Source organism: Clupea harengus, chromosome 14 (assembly GCF_900700415.2).
Source record: "Clupea harengus chromosome 14, Ch_v2.0.2, whole genome shotgun sequence".
In the NCBI taxonomy this organism is placed as follows: Eukaryota; Metazoa; Chordata; class Actinopteri; order Clupeiformes; family Clupeidae; genus Clupea; species Clupea harengus.
This window is the reverse complement of record NC_045165.1, coordinates 8,496,836-8,514,722: the sequence shown is the minus strand read 5'-3', so window position 1 is coordinate 8,514,722 and position 17,887 is coordinate 8,496,836. Positions and strand designations below refer to the sequence as shown.

General features: G+C 39.3%; 1 protein-coding gene across 1 annotated transcript in view; it reads right to left on the bottom strand.

Moving 5' to 3' along the window:
- The window catches only part of alk (ALK receptor tyrosine kinase), a 256,323-nt gene that overhangs the window by 82,438 nt on the left and 155,998 nt on the right, over positions 1-17,887 (bottom strand). The window contains exon 4 of the mRNA XM_031579809.2: positions 11,455-11,656. Within this exon, the coding sequence (XP_031435669.2) occupies positions 11,455-11,656 (202 nt within the window). The remainder of the gene's footprint in view (positions 1-11,454; positions 11,657-17,887) is intronic.

The following is a 17,887-nucleotide window of genomic DNA, read 5'->3' as shown; positions in this document are numbered from 1 at the left end:
CACTATAGTAGTACTATGGCACATCTTTCAGTAATATGCTGTTAAAGAAAACCAGCTGCCAGTATTTTACTGTAATTTCACAGGCAATTTTTTTCCGGCGTAAGCTGACTCAAGATTACTGAGCATTACCAGAGAGGTTATAAGGGAGGATACATATCACTGACAGGAAAATGGAATGACGGGGAAATAGGAGGGGATCTGTTATACTAAACATGGCGGATTTGTAACTGGAGGTCCTGCCCTGTATTACAAAGAGCCAATCACATGGTTGGAAAAATGGCATAACTGCCGTTTAGCCACCCTGCTTATCTCTACTGTTGTGCACAGTAATGTATGTAATCATGTAGTAAAGTATTGGGTGCATGTGCAGTGAGCAAGTCAACAACAACAATCATTTAGTCATATTTAGGAGGTTGTGAAAACAATGTTCACACCATTTATGTCAGATTTAACGCAGATTCACGTGATATGATGGTGATGGTCAACAGACACAAACACATGTGGAGTTATGGATGTCTCCCCATTCATTTAGGAGCCTGACATAGCTGCCCAGATAGATGCCTGCAGAGTGGCGAGACTTGCCTATAAGGACTCAAGGACCCAATCTCTGGGCAGTTGAGATATCAAGATAGCACGAGCTAGAGTGTGACAAGGTTGTTGCATCACATAGCGTACAACAAATCTTTGAAGGAAATTCTCAAGTACATTTTTTAACCAATGTAACCTCTTACTCCATTGTGAATTCTGACACACAATAGACACGGTTCAAAGATACCAAAGGCTTGTGAATACCTTTGACAGCATGCCCTCCTGTGTTCAGACACCTCACATTAGTATGCTACCACACACTCCTAGAGTGTAACTGTGGGGCGAAACAAAACAAAACAAAGGCGAAAGGACAGAGAAATTGAGGGCAGACATGGATCTATGACAACAGCACAAGGCTCAGACAAGCATCACCAATCAAATGGTTGTCAAAACAGAATTTAATCTGTGGTTACACCTCTGTAGATTGTGGCCACACAACGCATTCGTTGGCTACTGAACCATGCTCAAGTTCCCTTTCAATTTTATGTGAACCACAAAGGAAAATAGTCCCTGCATGCAAAAATCTGATGTATTCCTGTCATGACCTATTTGAATGTCATCATTGTATCAACTCATTGGTAAAATGTTACCTAATACACTGTTCATCATAGAACAGACTCTAGGGAAAAAAGAACTTAGTAAATATATACTAATAGTGAATTGTTATTAAGTGTATTCAGTAAGATCCATGCAAGATATGTAAACCTAAAGAGGGATCTTTACATGTGCTAAGATGGGTGTTAACAGAATACAATGCAACAACTACCCAATGTGCACTGGGTTCTAGTATTTGTATACACCAGCCCTAAAAAGCTTTTTTCTAAGTGTATGATTAGCAAAATGGGCTCTTGAATAAGTGCTTAATGTGTAAGCACTTAATTTCCAGGTTGTTTTCTAAACTATTTATATGTTTTCACACCACATCCACCCCCCGGACAGATCAAAATCAGTAGTAAGGCATTTGCTGGTCTATGTTGGAACATTCTTGCCTTATTGTAAAGGGTTCTTACAAAGTAACATCTAGAGTGGCTTTTGAATTTCAGTAATTTAATTAATTAATTAATTTCGTGTCTGGAAGAAATGTGCTGAGTCCTACACAGCAAAACAAGAAAGTCAGTCAGACCAAAAGACTACCAACTCTTCATGGACAAGCAGAGTTTGTGTAGTCTAATTGAAAAACACCCTCTGTCATATTCTTCCCCAAGAGCAGACATATCCTCAGGCAGATAGACATATCCTCAAGCAAACTAAAACCATCCCTCTGACCTCTTTCTTGATTAAGCACTGATACATCATTTATTCATCAATTGCTCTCCATGCAAAAATGTGTTATAAATACGTATGTATCCATCAAAACTATAGCAATAGCAATATCATGCAATAGACATTTTAGGCACAATTGACCGTTTTATTCAAGATGACTGTATGGAGAAGACATTTACACTGCTGTCAATATGGCAAAGGGGGTGTATCTGTGTCTGAGGTGGTCACTGGAAATGACCACTGACTTCATTTGGTGAACTCTAATCTGTGTTTCAAGTCATTGTAACCAAAAAACACTGTTAAGGAAAACCTATTAATTTAACCCACTAGCCTCCGCTACTGAATTAATTGATCTCTATTCAAAGAAAGGGTATTTTTACCATTAAGCACTCTAAGAGACTGAAGGAATTCCAATGATGCTTATCACGCAGGTAAAACAAAATGTGAATACTACACTGAAAACCTTCCAAATCATCTGCTCACACTTTTTACGAACCACCACTTTTAGCCTATACACATGACCAAACTAGCAGACATATAGCCACCACTTCTAGCCTATACAAGTGACCAAACTAGCAGACATATAGCCACCACTTCTAGCCAATACAAGTTACCATGACATACAGCCTCCTAGTTCAGTTCAGAGTGACATAAACCTCTTTGCTCAGCTCACTTGGCCTCAGCAGCACATTGCTTTGAACATTCATCTGAAACGTGCAGGTTTTCAAGAACCATGTGTATAGCTTTGGAATCTTCATTATCTCTAAGATTTTGCCTTCCATCAACTATGTCACTATGTATGCATGTACTGTATGTATCTATTTCAATATATTTCAATATCTGTATGCATGCAGTATTTTCAAACCTTTCCAATAATTGGGGCCTTTGCCAATCTTACATATAGACTCATTATAAACTCCTTTTTACTGAAACGGTGAAAAGCAACTGATAGGCAAACAAGGAGAATGCTACTGACATTTGCGAAGTGTATCTTATTGATTAGATTAAAGAGTAAATCAATCCCTACCTGCTGAAAAAAAAACACACATCAATACACTCAAAAAATGAGTGTCTTGGAAGAACATCTAAACCTATGTAAAATGACAACGGAGCAAGGGCAGCGGTGGAACAGTGCAAAACTCCTGGGTCCTTTCTAAAATCCTCTCCACTCAGCTGACAGCACTTGGTTTAAACTGAAGGGGGCACACATGTTTGAAACAGGAGGACCTCAGGCATATCCTCACTGGTCTCACTCCATCAGCCCACTATAGCCAGTGAAGAGAAAAGAACAGTTCATTATCAGTCCTGAGTCATTCGCTTTTCTCTGTCTCTCTCATGCCCCAACACCCAACATTTGAGTGTGTGTGTGTGTGTGTGTGTGTGTGTGTGTGTGTGTGTGTGTGTGTGTGTGTGTTTATATGTGTGTGTGTGTGTGTGTGTGTGTGTGTGTGTGTGTGTGTGTGTGTGTTTATATGTGTGTGTGTGTGTGTGTGTGTGTGTGTGTGCATGTGATGTGTACGTATGTGATATCTATGTATGTGTATTTTTACTTCCTATCTTTGATGTCCAAAAGAGCCCACCAGAAGGGGAAATGAAAGCGATGGAACCACTGACTGGGTTAGAATTGGGTAGAAGTAGGCCCATCTGTCTACACCTCCCTCACCCACTAGAGCCAGAGAAAACATTGAGGCAGAAAAATGGCCACCTCAGCTCCAGCCTTGATACAAAGTGCACAAGCCTTGCAACTTATATATGGCTTTTCATGTCTTACTTGCCACTCACCTGTTTTCTTTCTTTTTGATTCCCCCTTTCTGGCAAGAGTGATCAAGTAGATGTATTCAGCAGAGGAAAAACAAGAACTAGGATGAAACTTGTGGAGTTTTTTTTTTAGCTTAAGACTTTGCATTAAAAACTGAAGATATACAAGACAGTCAATACATGCAATTAGAGAAAGAGATAGAGAAGAGTCTGAGCTTGAAGAAGGGAGGCGAGTCTATCAGATGTACTTCAAAATCTTCTGAAGCCCCCGACAGGAGGCAGAAACACTGTTCTTACTATTCAAACCCTGTGTGAGGTTGTTGCTTTTGAGCTCCCTCCACTCAGACTGAAACGCTTCCCTTTATTCATGCATAAATAAAACTGTGGGGGTTTCGTGTTTGGAGGGAGTTACAGAATGAGATAAGACTCCGCCAGGGCCAGTGAGCAAACAGGCGGGCACACAACTCCTCTCTGTTTAACAGACCCCCGATGGGACTAGGGAAGGAAGGGAAGAAAAATGAGACAGTTTTTGAGTTCAATTGATGTATGTTTCATAAGGTTTATCTGCACGTGTACTAAGATGAATGACAAGCCCATAGAGGTCCTGATGGGGGAGATGAAAGATAATGTCTGTACAAACTTCATCAGTATCAGAAAAGGACAACCAAAAGTTAATGAAGTCAGTCTGCTGTAAAGTTTGCGTGAACACAGTATATATGAAACTTGGGCTCTCAAGAGCTGTAACAGTTGATGGGTGGCAGAGGACTGTGAAACACAATAGGCCTCTATTTGTAGCTCTAATGTAAGTTAAAGTTATTGTTATTTTTATTTTTGTTTCATGTGTTTTTGTTGCTTTTGCTACAGAGACTATTAAAACACTTCCACAACTGGCTTGTAGTTGCCAGACTGTTTCTGGTTGTGTAATGGCCATCAGACATGATTCTGACTGGTACAAAGCTAAATATACTGATTGGTGTTACTTGAATATCACAAATACACAGGGGTTAAACCACAACGTTCCAGCACCTCGGGTTGGTGGAAGATCTGTCTTGATTCCTGCATAGTAGTGGGACCTACCACCTGACCCCTCTTTGGTACTCTCATAGGCAATTTGTTCCTGTCAGGCAAAAGCTCTTCATGCAATAATGCCATTCTGATCAGCTGTTTTGTGTTCTTGGCAAACCCTTACCTAAAGGTAGAGGTCAGGTATTTAGCAGATGCCTTTGTCCATAGGCATGCTACATTGGCTGGAATAGAACCCAGGTCTGCTGCTTGGATGGCAGCAATGCTAATCACTGTACCACCAACATCCATATTTACTTAACGTTAGCATTTTCAATTTTAACTACTCACCAAGCGTGTAAACAAAGGGCAGATTAAGCTGACTGTCCCAAATACTATATTGCTTTATCTAATGGTAAAATGTGATGGGCCCTGTCTGTGTTTCTTGAAGAAGCATTTAACTAACACTCTACTAATAGCCAGATCAACTCGCATTTTACTGTCTAAGTGGACCATGGACATTTCTTGGTCTCACACAGAAATGTGATACAGCCTACTGACAAATCTGTTCAAGTCCTCATCCTGATTTTAATCCCACAAAAATTTACAAACAGATTTACGTTCATTGTTGGCAGTAGACTAATAATTAAGCTGTTACTAGTGAGAAGGAGAAATGCTCCCCAGTTTACATTTTATTCCTGCTTGCAAAGTAGTTTCTGCGCTCTTCATCTTCATCTTAAACACAGATGGACCGGACAGCTCACCTTTGCTGTTCAAATATTCAGTGATAGAAAATAGTTGAGTTATGATCACATTTTCAAAAAAACCGCTTTGAGTGGCATTTGATGTGAGAGTGCCACCAGTCATAGCATCCAATCAGAATGGGAATAGACTGCGAGGGGATAAAAATGTTCTCAGTAAAGCTTCAGTCTGAGCCCGGCCCTCCAAAGACTTCACCATGTCCTCATTAGTGTCAATAATATAAAATCTATTTTTCATGAAAAGAAATGCATTCAGAAATACCACTTTACTTTGCTACCGTTAATAATCGATCTATGCCTGTACCTGATTTCCCTATGGCCTCCTCCTCCAGTCCAAGAAAACACATCACATCGCATAATGTTTGCAACACAAGGGTCAGCGTATGGTATGTATGTATGCTTTAACAGTTTTCTAATAAACAAATGAGTGTTAATCTAAGTTGGACCTGCCTTTTTAATGATTTATGTACATAGGCCTACAACATGCTGTGTAGTTTTCTAGGTAGTATATATATTTCTTGTATAACCTTTACAGTAAGCCTACATAGCATCACAATGCCAGTTATTTAATTTCTTTTAAAAGTTTAATTATTTGGACTGATGCTTATAAAATGTCATGCATGTATATACCTTGAAAAAAACTCATCTGTAAGTATGCTTGAAGTATTTAGAGAAGTAAGCTTTCATGCCTAATGAAATTTCTCTAGATCCACCCCTGGCTTTGCCTTGGCAAGATAGATTTGATTGGATATCTGTCATGTTCCATTGAAATCTAAAGATTAAAGTTACCAAGAATAGACAGCACTGCATAAAACATGTATTTTCCACTTTTGGTTTCACAGACTTTTTATTGTTTATTTTTTTTTGTTATGGTTAATTAGATTACAGCACTTTCCTCTATTTTGTGTAAACTAAATGGTTAATATATAGATGATGGCGTATAGTCCATCCACCATTGACGACTGCTTCTCTATGAGGTTATAGTCCTGTACTCCAATACTTCCAATAAACTGGCTCCTTCACTGGCTCCTTCACAGAATCATCCTAGATATGCCCTCATAACACTTTGCAATGTACAGGAAGAGAAACATGGAAAAAATTGATGTGCCAATATCATTAATCATATACAAGTAATTAGACACTTTTTAAGGATGGTCGGAAATACAATACTCAAAGCTAGGAGGTGTTGCTGAAAATTTCATACAATTGCATCATGCAAAGATTCCCTAACACAACCGCGGTTTCTCTCATTGATCAAGAATTCCTCTCTCCATCATATTTGGCTACCCCTTAGTGTCCCTCCCTCTCCCTCATTCTCTCAGTACGTATGAATGTGAAGCACGTCAATGAGACAGTCATTTGATGGTGTTACACCTTTCGGAGTGGTAGCCGCAATGCTGTGGGGAGCGAGATTAACATATGAAAAAGGAGGACCGATATAAAGGCATCAGAGCAGACTAGCACTGGATGTCAGGGTGAGGTCGAGGAAGGGAGTGGGCGGTTTATGAGACAGGGAATGTGCTGGAACGTCATTCGATGAGGTGGGGGCATTTACACTTCAAACGGCATCAGCTCATTTTAAAAACAAACAGACCACATACCAAACACCCAATGCAAAAAAAAAAATGTTTTACCACTTTAACCTCAATTCTATTTAGCCAATTCAAAGTTTGTCTTTGCTAGCTGAGCAGTTGTGCAATTTCTTTTTTCTATGTGTTGATACAATAGAAGAAGTATTACCCAAAGCATTATATGTTGATAACGGTATGGCCACAAACAAGATAATCCCATTAATTTCACATGTAGATGTTGTTTGTTGTCAATATGACATGTTACCCTCCTAGCATGTAAGCAGTTGAAACCATCCTGAGGAGAAGCTCTTCACAGTCATCCTGTGGCAGCATGCATGATGATATTAGTCTCTGACTCTATTTTCACACGTTCCTCCATGGCTCATTACAAAAAGACTTGAAAATATCTCACCACATTCCTATGCTATTGACTGTCTTTCCATGCACTGCCATCCAACATTTGTTGAAATTTCACTGATAGTCACGGTTCAAAAGTGAAGGGTCAGCTCAAGTGGAGGCTAGAGTGCTGTAGGCTACACTACAGCACAAATGTGTTGATGGAACATTGAAAAATTAGGCATTTTAAAGTTTCAGGACAGCCAGTCTCTCTTCTTTCCCAGAGACATGAGCACAACCCTTTCCTTTTTCAGAGACATAAGCAGAACCCTTTCATTCCCAGAGACATGAGCAGAACCCTTTCATTCCCAGAGACATGAGCACAACCCTTTCATTCCCAGAGACATGAGCACAACCCTTTCATTCCCAGAGACATGAGCAGAACCCCTTCCACAAGGATTCCAGTAGGTTACCCTGAATAAAACGAGCTGTCACACACTAGGATATATTAATAGCTTATTCCCATTGATAGACTGAAATAGCCACAAAGCACCCAAGACCAGAGAGTCATGGGAGTGGGCTAAAAAATACTTTCAGTTTCATAAGAGCTCAGAAATACGACCTCAGGGGACACAAGCAAAGTACCATTAAAGACCTAAGCCAACCAATCAAACCAAAGTGTCATGTGATGACTTCTATGACACACACTCTGTATATGAACATAAAATAAAATATAAATTATAAAGTTTTAAAATTGTATTTCGATTCTTAATTGCTTTTTTTTGGCAAAGGAGGCTACACACAAGTAATTGATTTTTCCTATCCTCAAACGTGGCTTTCTTATGCAAAAGAAGAATAGCCCGTTAGTGTTGTCTCAAAGTTTAGGCTTTCATAATTGGGCTTTCGTCTTGCCCAGATGCACGATTTCTCTGAATGCCAACTGAAAAACCTTGCAAAAGGGCTGGATTTGGGGATTTTCTTAAGTAGATGATAACTGAAATGGCAATGTGCATAGCCTGCTTACATTAAAAGTTTATGAGAGTCAAATGCAACACTATTTAGATAACTACCAAACTAGATTGGTAGAACTGTGTGTCTCATATACATTTGGTTAATTTGGGTGCACAACTAAGATTAAATGGAGGAATACATTTTTTGTGTTGTTTTTGCTGTTATAAAATCAACACTTCAGCTGTATTTCCCTGTGGTTTTAAAACTATGAGACAGCACTGATACTGAGAGTAAGAGTAGAGTAAGCAAAAGCTGTACTGAAGTAAAAGTATTTCTACAAACTAACTTTATAATAGTAGTGACTCAATAAGAGGTACAGTACACATCAAAATAATGACTTGAGGAAGGGTAAAATGTATGCCATAAAATGAGCTCCCAAGTAGCAAGTAACTTCATACGATGATATTCTTACACATATTTAGGCATATGTGTTATATTAAAAGGCGGGGTTATGCCCAATTATCTAATAAACACAAATTAACATAACCATCTGCACATTCCATTAAATCATATTCCAAATAAACTGAAAATAAAAAAATAAAAAAATATTGACTGCAGGGCTGCTGTTTGCCATTTGGGCGCCCCCCAAGAAGAGAAAAGCCCCATTCCTGGAGAATTGGTATTTTTTCCTACTGAGCTCCCCCTAAAGTTGTGGAGTGTCGCTCCGTTTAGGAGTAGGCTTCTACTAGCTTCTATGCTATACTTTGAGGAACAGATCAGATGCTAAAGTTACGTCTGAAGCAGGAGAGATGTGGCTAAGTGTAGGCTAGTCTTTCATCAGACGGTAGTGTGTTATGTGTTAATCAGTCTTAGAATAAACCACACACTCACAAACTTAAATGCTGGCTAGCATTAGCATTTTGCCCCATAGACTAGGCTGGTAACAATACCTTTAGCCAATACGGTCTCAAGCTTTCTAACATTAGTTAATTAAACTTGGAGGTTTCTTGCCATGTCTAGGGTTACGTTTCTGGTTGTTGCATGGACATAATTGCCAGTTTATTGGACTCTACTCACCCACCTCATATTTCAGTTTTGTTGTTGTTAGCAACCCTAGTTAAGGTTTCTATTTATTGAAGGAAAATTAGCTTTTACACAACTTGGTTTTCTATTTGATCTTATGTTGTGTCCAGTCAACATAAAGACCTTGTGTTTCTCCCCACAAAAGCACATGAACATTGGCCATAAACAGTAATGACTAGTGACTGTTGCGTGGCTAGAGTTCTCTCAGCTGTTTTCTAAATGTGGAAAGAATAGCACCGTTTTGAAAAGGCCCTGTTATAGCACACAGACACAGCAAATTCTGCTTTTCTCATTTTTGGACCCTTAGACTCTGTGACCTCCATCAACCCATAATTTTATTTGTGTGTCATGCCTTGCAGATTTAGTTCTGTTAGAGTTGGCTTTTTGGTGCGGTAATGAATAAGAGAGTTAATCTTGTGACACAGCATTCCAAGGGACACATGCGGGAGGCCTGTCACCACACTCGAGGTGTGCGGAATTTTCTGGAGGACATAATCCCTCAGGCGAGAACAGCCTTAGGGGGATTTTAGTGTTTGTTATTTGCATATATATTTAATATTTCCACATGCCATTTTATGCAATGAGTCATCTTAAAACATGGCAACAGAAAGTCTTAAACTAAACTTAACAAGACAAAATAGCCTCTTCCTTGGAGTCTGTGTAAAAAACATAATCAGGTTCTGTGAGTGCTATGAAAGCCTTGATTTTATTTCCCAAACACAGCCAGGACCAAACTACTTCAGTGGTGTTACATTGGACAGAAACATGCTAATTAGCCTCTTTTCTAAGAGACAATGGTCTCTCTTTATCTAAAAACACACATAAAGGCTTGCCCTGTGGTGTTTGTTAGCGAGTTATACAAAAACACCTCGTCAGCCCCTACAGGTTAATTAGTAAGGGGCCTGTGCTTACAATCAGTGGTCTATATTGGGACAAAGAATTACCAGGTGGTACTGACTGAAATAATAAATGGTTTATCTAATACAAATAATTCCATGCAGTATGCAAATCCAACATTGATTGGTTTTAATTTATTCTATATATTCCTTGCCCTAAGACTGATGAAGCTTTTCAAGTGAATTCTGAGTGTCTAATCAGAATTCACCTTTCTGCTGGAGTGGTATAGAAGCCAGTAGCGCAGAGGTTTTGTGCTGTGTGGGTGGATGACTTGAGATGACTACAAATGACAGTTCATATCCCCTGTGCGATAAACAGGCACACATGTGCATGCATACACATTTACAGCATTAAATTACAGAAAATTACAAACAAACCAACACCCACACACGCACAAGCGTATATACACACATAAGCATTCAGTCACAGATGTACTCGTATCAGTATTTTTCCCATAAGAAGGACTAATTATTGAGACATTTAGACAGACTAACCATGTCATATCAAAACAGTATCTACCTCAAGTCAATCAGTTATCAGAACCCTTTAAATTCCACATCTGAATGCTGGATGCTAGCATTTTCTGACATGGCTTACTTCAGCCTGTAGAATCTTTTCTCTGAAGAAACAACATGATATCAGCTGACGTTCCATATTATCTCCATGTAACATTATTGGTTTGACTTGTCAGGCAATCATGTCACTACCTGGCATTACTGAAAGCAAGTGACGTGAATTTCACACACCTGCCATTTTCACAGCACAAAGATGCTGATTACATAAGCTGCCTCCAAGTGAATTTGAACACATTTTATTTTCTCGTTCTAACCGGAAGTAAAGTCTTAGGGGGTTGTAGTGACCATGGCCCTCTATATTCATGCCTTGGGAACAAGCGTGGGAGTCGAGCATATCTGGATGGCTTGGCTGATCAGAGATAATGGCCACAAAAACAGTAACACAATGACTCGGCATAATGACCCATTCCCCATTGGCTGTCTTTCTCCAGGACACGGTTTACACATATATATGCAGTGAAACACACATGCATGCACACTTTCACAGGCTTATGTGATTCGTTAGACCCTGTGATCTCCAGCTTGGGCAGACATGAATAAAATCATGAAAGCTTTTTAAAGGCTCCATTTAAAAGAAAAAATAAAAAATGAAATAAATTGGGGTCACTTGTCTGTCATGGTGCCGTGGAGCTGTGACATTGCAATGCGTGTACATTTGAGTGATCTTACCCTGTGACGTGTGGTGGGTCTGTGTTCAAAAGGACCACGGGGGGTTTATCCCTCTCGACGAGCCAGACTGTATATCGCCCCTTCTGCCTTGGATGCAGGAACACTGTCATGTCTATATCGCAGGAGCTGTGGCCACCGTTAAACCATGGACTCTGCACCCATGGTCCTCCCACCATAGAGCTGTTTACCATGAGGAACTGCCCTGGGAAAGACAAAAAGAATAGAGGGTATCTTAGAGTTGTTTTCTGTACGTAAGATGCACTCCCCATCACAAGTGAAGTGTGAAACAGGATACTTTAGCTTACAAGGTTATACAGCGATGAAAACTCATAATTCATGGTTAGTGACAGTGGCCTGCCCCCAATGAGCCACAACTGTGATCCTAACACACAGTGATGCCTCCAATCAGTGGCATGAGTAGAGAGTGTGTGTGTGTGTGTGTGTGTGTGTGTGTGTGTGTGTGTGTGTGTGTGTGTGTGTGTGTGGTGAGAACAAATGCCGGCTCTATAAGTTATGGAAACTCATATTGAATCCACGACGGGTCAAACAAACAGGCATCAAAACAGTGTTCAAGGATGAAGTGCACTGTTTCATATCACAAGGGTAAACGCCCCCTTCCTCTGAATATGCTGTGTATAACAAGGATGGGGTAGGTGGAGGGAAGCATACTACTCTACATCAAGACACATGAGAAAGAAGAAACGTGCCTTCTCACAGGCCCTTGCACATTTGACATCAGTCCTGCATTTAAGTCTTTATTCCGTTTTTCATTTATTTTCCTTAGATATAAACAGTGGAAGTGGACTGACCATTACTGGTTTTCCAATTTTGCATTTGAGTATCTCTTTTGTAACACATGCCCTTTCCCCTTACAATAGAATGTTTTAAAGAGTGAGCTGAATTTCTCATTTAATCACAAAAAGCATGATAAGAAAAATGATAAATAATGAAGAGGATGAGGCAAATCAAAGCGCTGCTGGAGAGCTTTGATTTCCAATCCCCTTTTCTCCAGAAACTGCACTCAGCTCTTTCAATCACCAAGTTTGCCAGAATCAAAGATGAAGGTGAAAGAAAGAAAAAAAGAGCATAAACACGAACATATACACCATAAAAAGAGCATCCAAATGCTATAATCATAACAACACTCTTAGAAACAAGAATCAAACATAACACATCGGTCATTCATTCACAAGTACCATAGTATCTATAATACCACAAGTTAGGAAGAATCATTTCAGAATTTTCAGCATTTTTCTAGTTTGATTTCTTCAACAAGCTTACTGAGCAAAAAGCTAAATTATCTAACGTTTTGCATTTAGGAATTAACGTTCATTTTACTGAATAATATTAAGTTATCTAACACTATCTGCTACACTTATTTATGAATGTTTTACTAATGTGTAACTGAAGCATTAGTGTAAGGGTACAGTTCAGTTTGAGGAACCTTATCTAGAAGACTCACCATAAACACCATAAAAGCGTTTTGCTCACCAATGCATGAAGCTGACCAATGGAAAGCGACACACTGTGCATCCATTAAACTACGAAAGTAGGGCACGATGTACCTCAGTTAATCCAGTACTATATTGTCACTGTCATTATGTTAGAGACAAAAATGTTCCTTTTCTTATTTTATCATATTTTGCAGACACGCAGTGTGTTTTGGTCATTTGAGAGCAAATGGGTTCTTGCATAGAGACATCATTAGACCCACTGGTTATCTAGGTGGCACTCTCTCCCTCTGCTCAGTTCATAAATCAAATGAATGAAGTGGACACAAGCTGAACATACACATACAAGAGAACACATCCAACTGCTATTTCAGTTTATCATAGTCTGAGCCCCTTACATCTCTATTTCATGGCAGTGCTCACATGGTTTTGCATTTAACACTAAATAGTTCTAATCAATAACAAACCAATTTGCTGTACACTGTGTTTACAACATAGTGTGAATGATTAAATAATTTTTTGATCGGTTTTAGGTCTTCAAATCACAGAAGGAGCATAGTGACATTTAGGGATTTAGCCAGGAAGATGACTTAAACCCGAGGGTAATTAAAAAAAAGACACAAGAGGGGGTAGAAAAGGGGACTAAAACAAAACATGATGCACCGTAGAAAAGGCAAATGGGCAATTTGTCTGCATTCACAGCCTCAGTTATAGCCTTCTGAAAAGGTTTGAGGTGGTCGTCATAGCCACGCGCCAGGGAGGCAGCCAGCCAGTTCTGGACCTCGGCAAGACTTCAGAGCCTTAGTTAAAACTCATTAAGTTGCTCTATCCATTTGCATGATCCATAATGCACAGAGGCTCCAGACAATTTGGCAGCAAGGGTAGGAGCGGTTCCAGAAACTCTGTGCAGCACCTCCCCATCCCCACACACCTCCTTAGCAACATCGTTTTGATCCAAAGCGGCTTTCGGTCTGAGCTGAAAAGCAATTTAAGCCCAGTGAGAAAGAAGCATTACAGTGTCTTTTTTTTTCCTGCAGGGAGAATGCAAAATATGTGAAGTGTTCAAAACACTAACATATTTGTTTCGACTGTATTCAATCAGCACAATGCTGAATAGTCAATGCATGTTATAACTGTTATAAGTGTGAACATACAAAGGACTATCCTCATTTACTGAGTGATTAAAGCCATCAACATAGTACATTTCCATATTAAACATAGCACATTTCCATGTTAAAATATAGATGTGTCGTTGTATGTTATAATCAGAGGCAGCTTTCATCCACCAACTGCCTAGCAGCCTTAATGTCTGCCATTTCTTGCTTAAGATGATTGCATAGATCAGAGGATAGCAAACATTTAAATCTGGCTGTGAAAACAGCAGGCTACAAGGATTCAGGGAATACTCCTAGTTTAGCATACTTAGATGGACAAATGAATCCTCAGTAATTTGAAGGTGAGATTTCTTTGATATAAAGTATTTGTATTGTATATGTATGAGAGCGTGTATGTGTGTGTGTGTGCATTTGTTTAATGTATTCATTTCACAATGAAGACTAGTAGCATTGTGGTTATACTATTTTGACGTGGTTTTAAAACAAAAGCACAGATGGAGAACATTATGAATTGGGAGATGAGGTCTGATACAATGGCAATGAAGAGAGACCTGACATATACTGCCTGCTGTCCGTTGCCTTAAAGTACAGCTGTTGCACTGCAGTTCACATGTCTTCCCTTGACAGCCTGGTGTTGTGATGCCTGGCAATGAGCTTGCAAGAATGTTGCAGAGATGGAGAGGTTCAATATAAACATTGTTGATGGTTTTGGTTGCTATTTTCCATAGTTAGAGAGGCAATATATTGAATGACATGAAATTAAAACACACTTGACCATAATTAATGGACGTCTATAATACCATGGAAACTGAAGAAGAAAGTTCCTCAAAGCTCTTACTGCACATCAAAGCAGTGGGAGGAAATCATCAAGAGGGGCTACTGCAATTTCTACAGAACTGCAAGGTGTGTGGTGACTTGAGGCTTTTGGACGCGAGGGCTCGATTACAAAAGTAAAACACAACCTTTCATCACATGAACCAAGGCACTGCTGACACAGAAATGTCCATTTTATTGGTTTCATTGCTTGGTTAACATTAAATAAAAACTGAAGAAATGAAACAGTTGAAACAGCGAGGCTCGTGATCTTTCCACTGTTACATTACAGATTCAGTCAGTAAAAGCATTTACTTCACATCATGTTTTCAAGTATGGGATCTACTAAGATACCATATAGCTGGTGAGTAGAACGGCAATGTATTTTCTCATCAGATCAGGCTGGTTTTATGCATATCTATGCCCTCAAGAAGAAGGGGCTGACGTGGAAACAGCTGGAGATGATGGCTCAGGACAGACGAGGGTGGAAACAATTCATCAATGGCCTATGTTCCGAAAGGAATACAAAGGCCTAACTAACTATGCCCTAAACAGTACAAAGTACTGAAACCACAGGGGGGACGGCACACACACAACATCTACTGTCCAACACCAGAGGGAGGGCAAGAGACAAACGGTTTAATTAACACAAGTACGAGATGCACAAGCAGCACTAAGACTACATGGGATATTGTAAGCTGAATATCAATTTGTGGGTTTATAGCTGAAATCGTGTCAGCAAGCAGTGTTTGGGCAGAGGAGAGAGATCTGTTAGTGTGGGATTGGTGAGAGACATGGGTGGATATTATAAAGCTAGACTGATATTTCTTGAGGGAAATACCTGTACTTGCAAGAGAGCTAAATATGTTTTGTCTGAAAACATGCATGAGTTAAAAGCATTCAAAGATTAATATTTCAAAACTGTAGTCCAAACTTATCTCTCAGATTCCAAATGTTTTCATGTTCAACTGCACACATTATGGATGGTAGCTTATTGCAAACCTTCATGATAAAAAACTGAACATGTACTGTACTGAACTGTACATTTGTCATTGAATATTATTTTATAGGTTACAGCTTTAAGGACAAAAGACTGAGTTTACATAGGACTCTTCTTTTGCATGACAACATTTGATACATTTTACATTTACATTTTATTTTCGGACCAAAAAGAGCATCTGGCAACAGCATTTGTGAGGCTGGTTGTCTAGATAATTAAGTTTGGATTATTCCAGCAGGACTATATCTTCATGGGCTATGCTTGCTTGCTTCTCACAAGCATTGGAATGTTTGATTGCTTTGGCAGAAATGTCTTAGTTTAGGAGTAGACTAACTATTACTGGCCATTTACTAAATAACAAAAGCAGAAAATGGAAAAAGATGAACAACAAAAGTGGAATAGGCTAAACTAGCCAATATTTATGTTGATTCATGACAGTACCTGGACGTTTGTACTTACGGGTATGCTGGACTTGAGTCTGAGGTATGAGGCTAGGCATCTGTACACAGACCAGTCTAATTGGATCTGGATATTGCATTCCAATATTTCAGGTTGAACATTTCTGGATCTGAACATTTGTAATCCAATATTTCAAGTTGAATAGCTAATAACAATAGATGAGGCAAGGTACATTTTAATTTGGTTGGTATTGTGGCTTCCTAAAGACCATCTATCATCTCCAACATAAAATTGTGCAGATATACCCATTATATGCAATTGAGCAGTAATAATCAATCTAATACTGTCTCTTTACGGAAAGACTTCGGTGTCTGGAATATGTCAACACTACAAAGAAAATGAAATTCGGTCTCCATTTGATTTTAATTAGATGACAAAAAGGTTTTTTTTTTCTCCAATGAATCAATGCTTTAGACCCTGGCTCTCAGATGGTAATGATTGAAAAATATTTTGCACTACAAATCTGCAACCAAAATAAGACTGGGATAGAGTATAATAGTGGATTATATAATTACAAATAATCATTATTATTGTGACGGTCGTGATGCGACCGCACATGAAAGACACTCTTCTGCCCCGTAATTACGACCGCTAGCACACACACACACACGATGCACTTGCATACAAGCGCATACACACAGAGACGACTATACTTGTACACACGCAAACATGCACAAGGCTAGGACACTATTTTTTGCTTTCAACCATTTATTTTAGTGAACCGAGTTGGGGCACAAATTTAGCCTCACTGAATATTTGATAGAGTAGATTACCGACTTGTTGGGGGTGTTGTGTCCTCGTGTAGTTTGTCAGTTCAACGGCAAAGAAGCGCCACCGGAAAGAGTGGGAATAATATTTGGTTCCCAGTTTAATTAGACTGGCGATTCCCTGTAATGGCTGTAGGGACAAAATAAATGGTCTCGGCCAAACCACTTCTGTAAGGTGTCTTTTTACATGCCTGGGAATATGGTTTATTACATAGTTATTTCTCTGATCTGTTTTTAGCACACTGAGAAATACCATAATTGTGTTTCAGGGTCTTTCTTGTGATCTGTGTATTAATTGATTGTTATGTATACCCCTTTTTGCTATGAATGGTGCTGGCCACCTTGTTGACTTGTTCTGTCTAGTGGGGAAGTCTTTTGTTAGGTGTGTGCATGTGAGTGGACACTGAGGCCCTCATTTACTAACAGGATTGCGCCCATTTCAGGCGTAAATTAGCGGGTGAAGTATTTTCAAAGGAGGCGCACCTGAGTAAAAGCGCAGATTACCGCTGCTGGGAGGGTATAAGGGAAAGTGGGTGTTCGTCGCAAAGAGATGCGTAAAGTGCGCCTAATTGTGTATTAATAACGAAACAAGAGGTGTTTTAGCATGCTGCTAAATGAAAACTATGTGCCTGCGAGGAATTTGAAAAATACGAACATCAGAAATATTATTTGTTTTGTTATGTTATTTTTTATATATACTTTAATATAGGCATATACAAACTGTCCCACCAGCTAGCTGTTACCCAGAATCACCGCTCATTGTATGGTTTAAACCGTATTTTCACTTCATTTTCAAGCACACCGAGTACAGTGCACACCTTCTGCGTA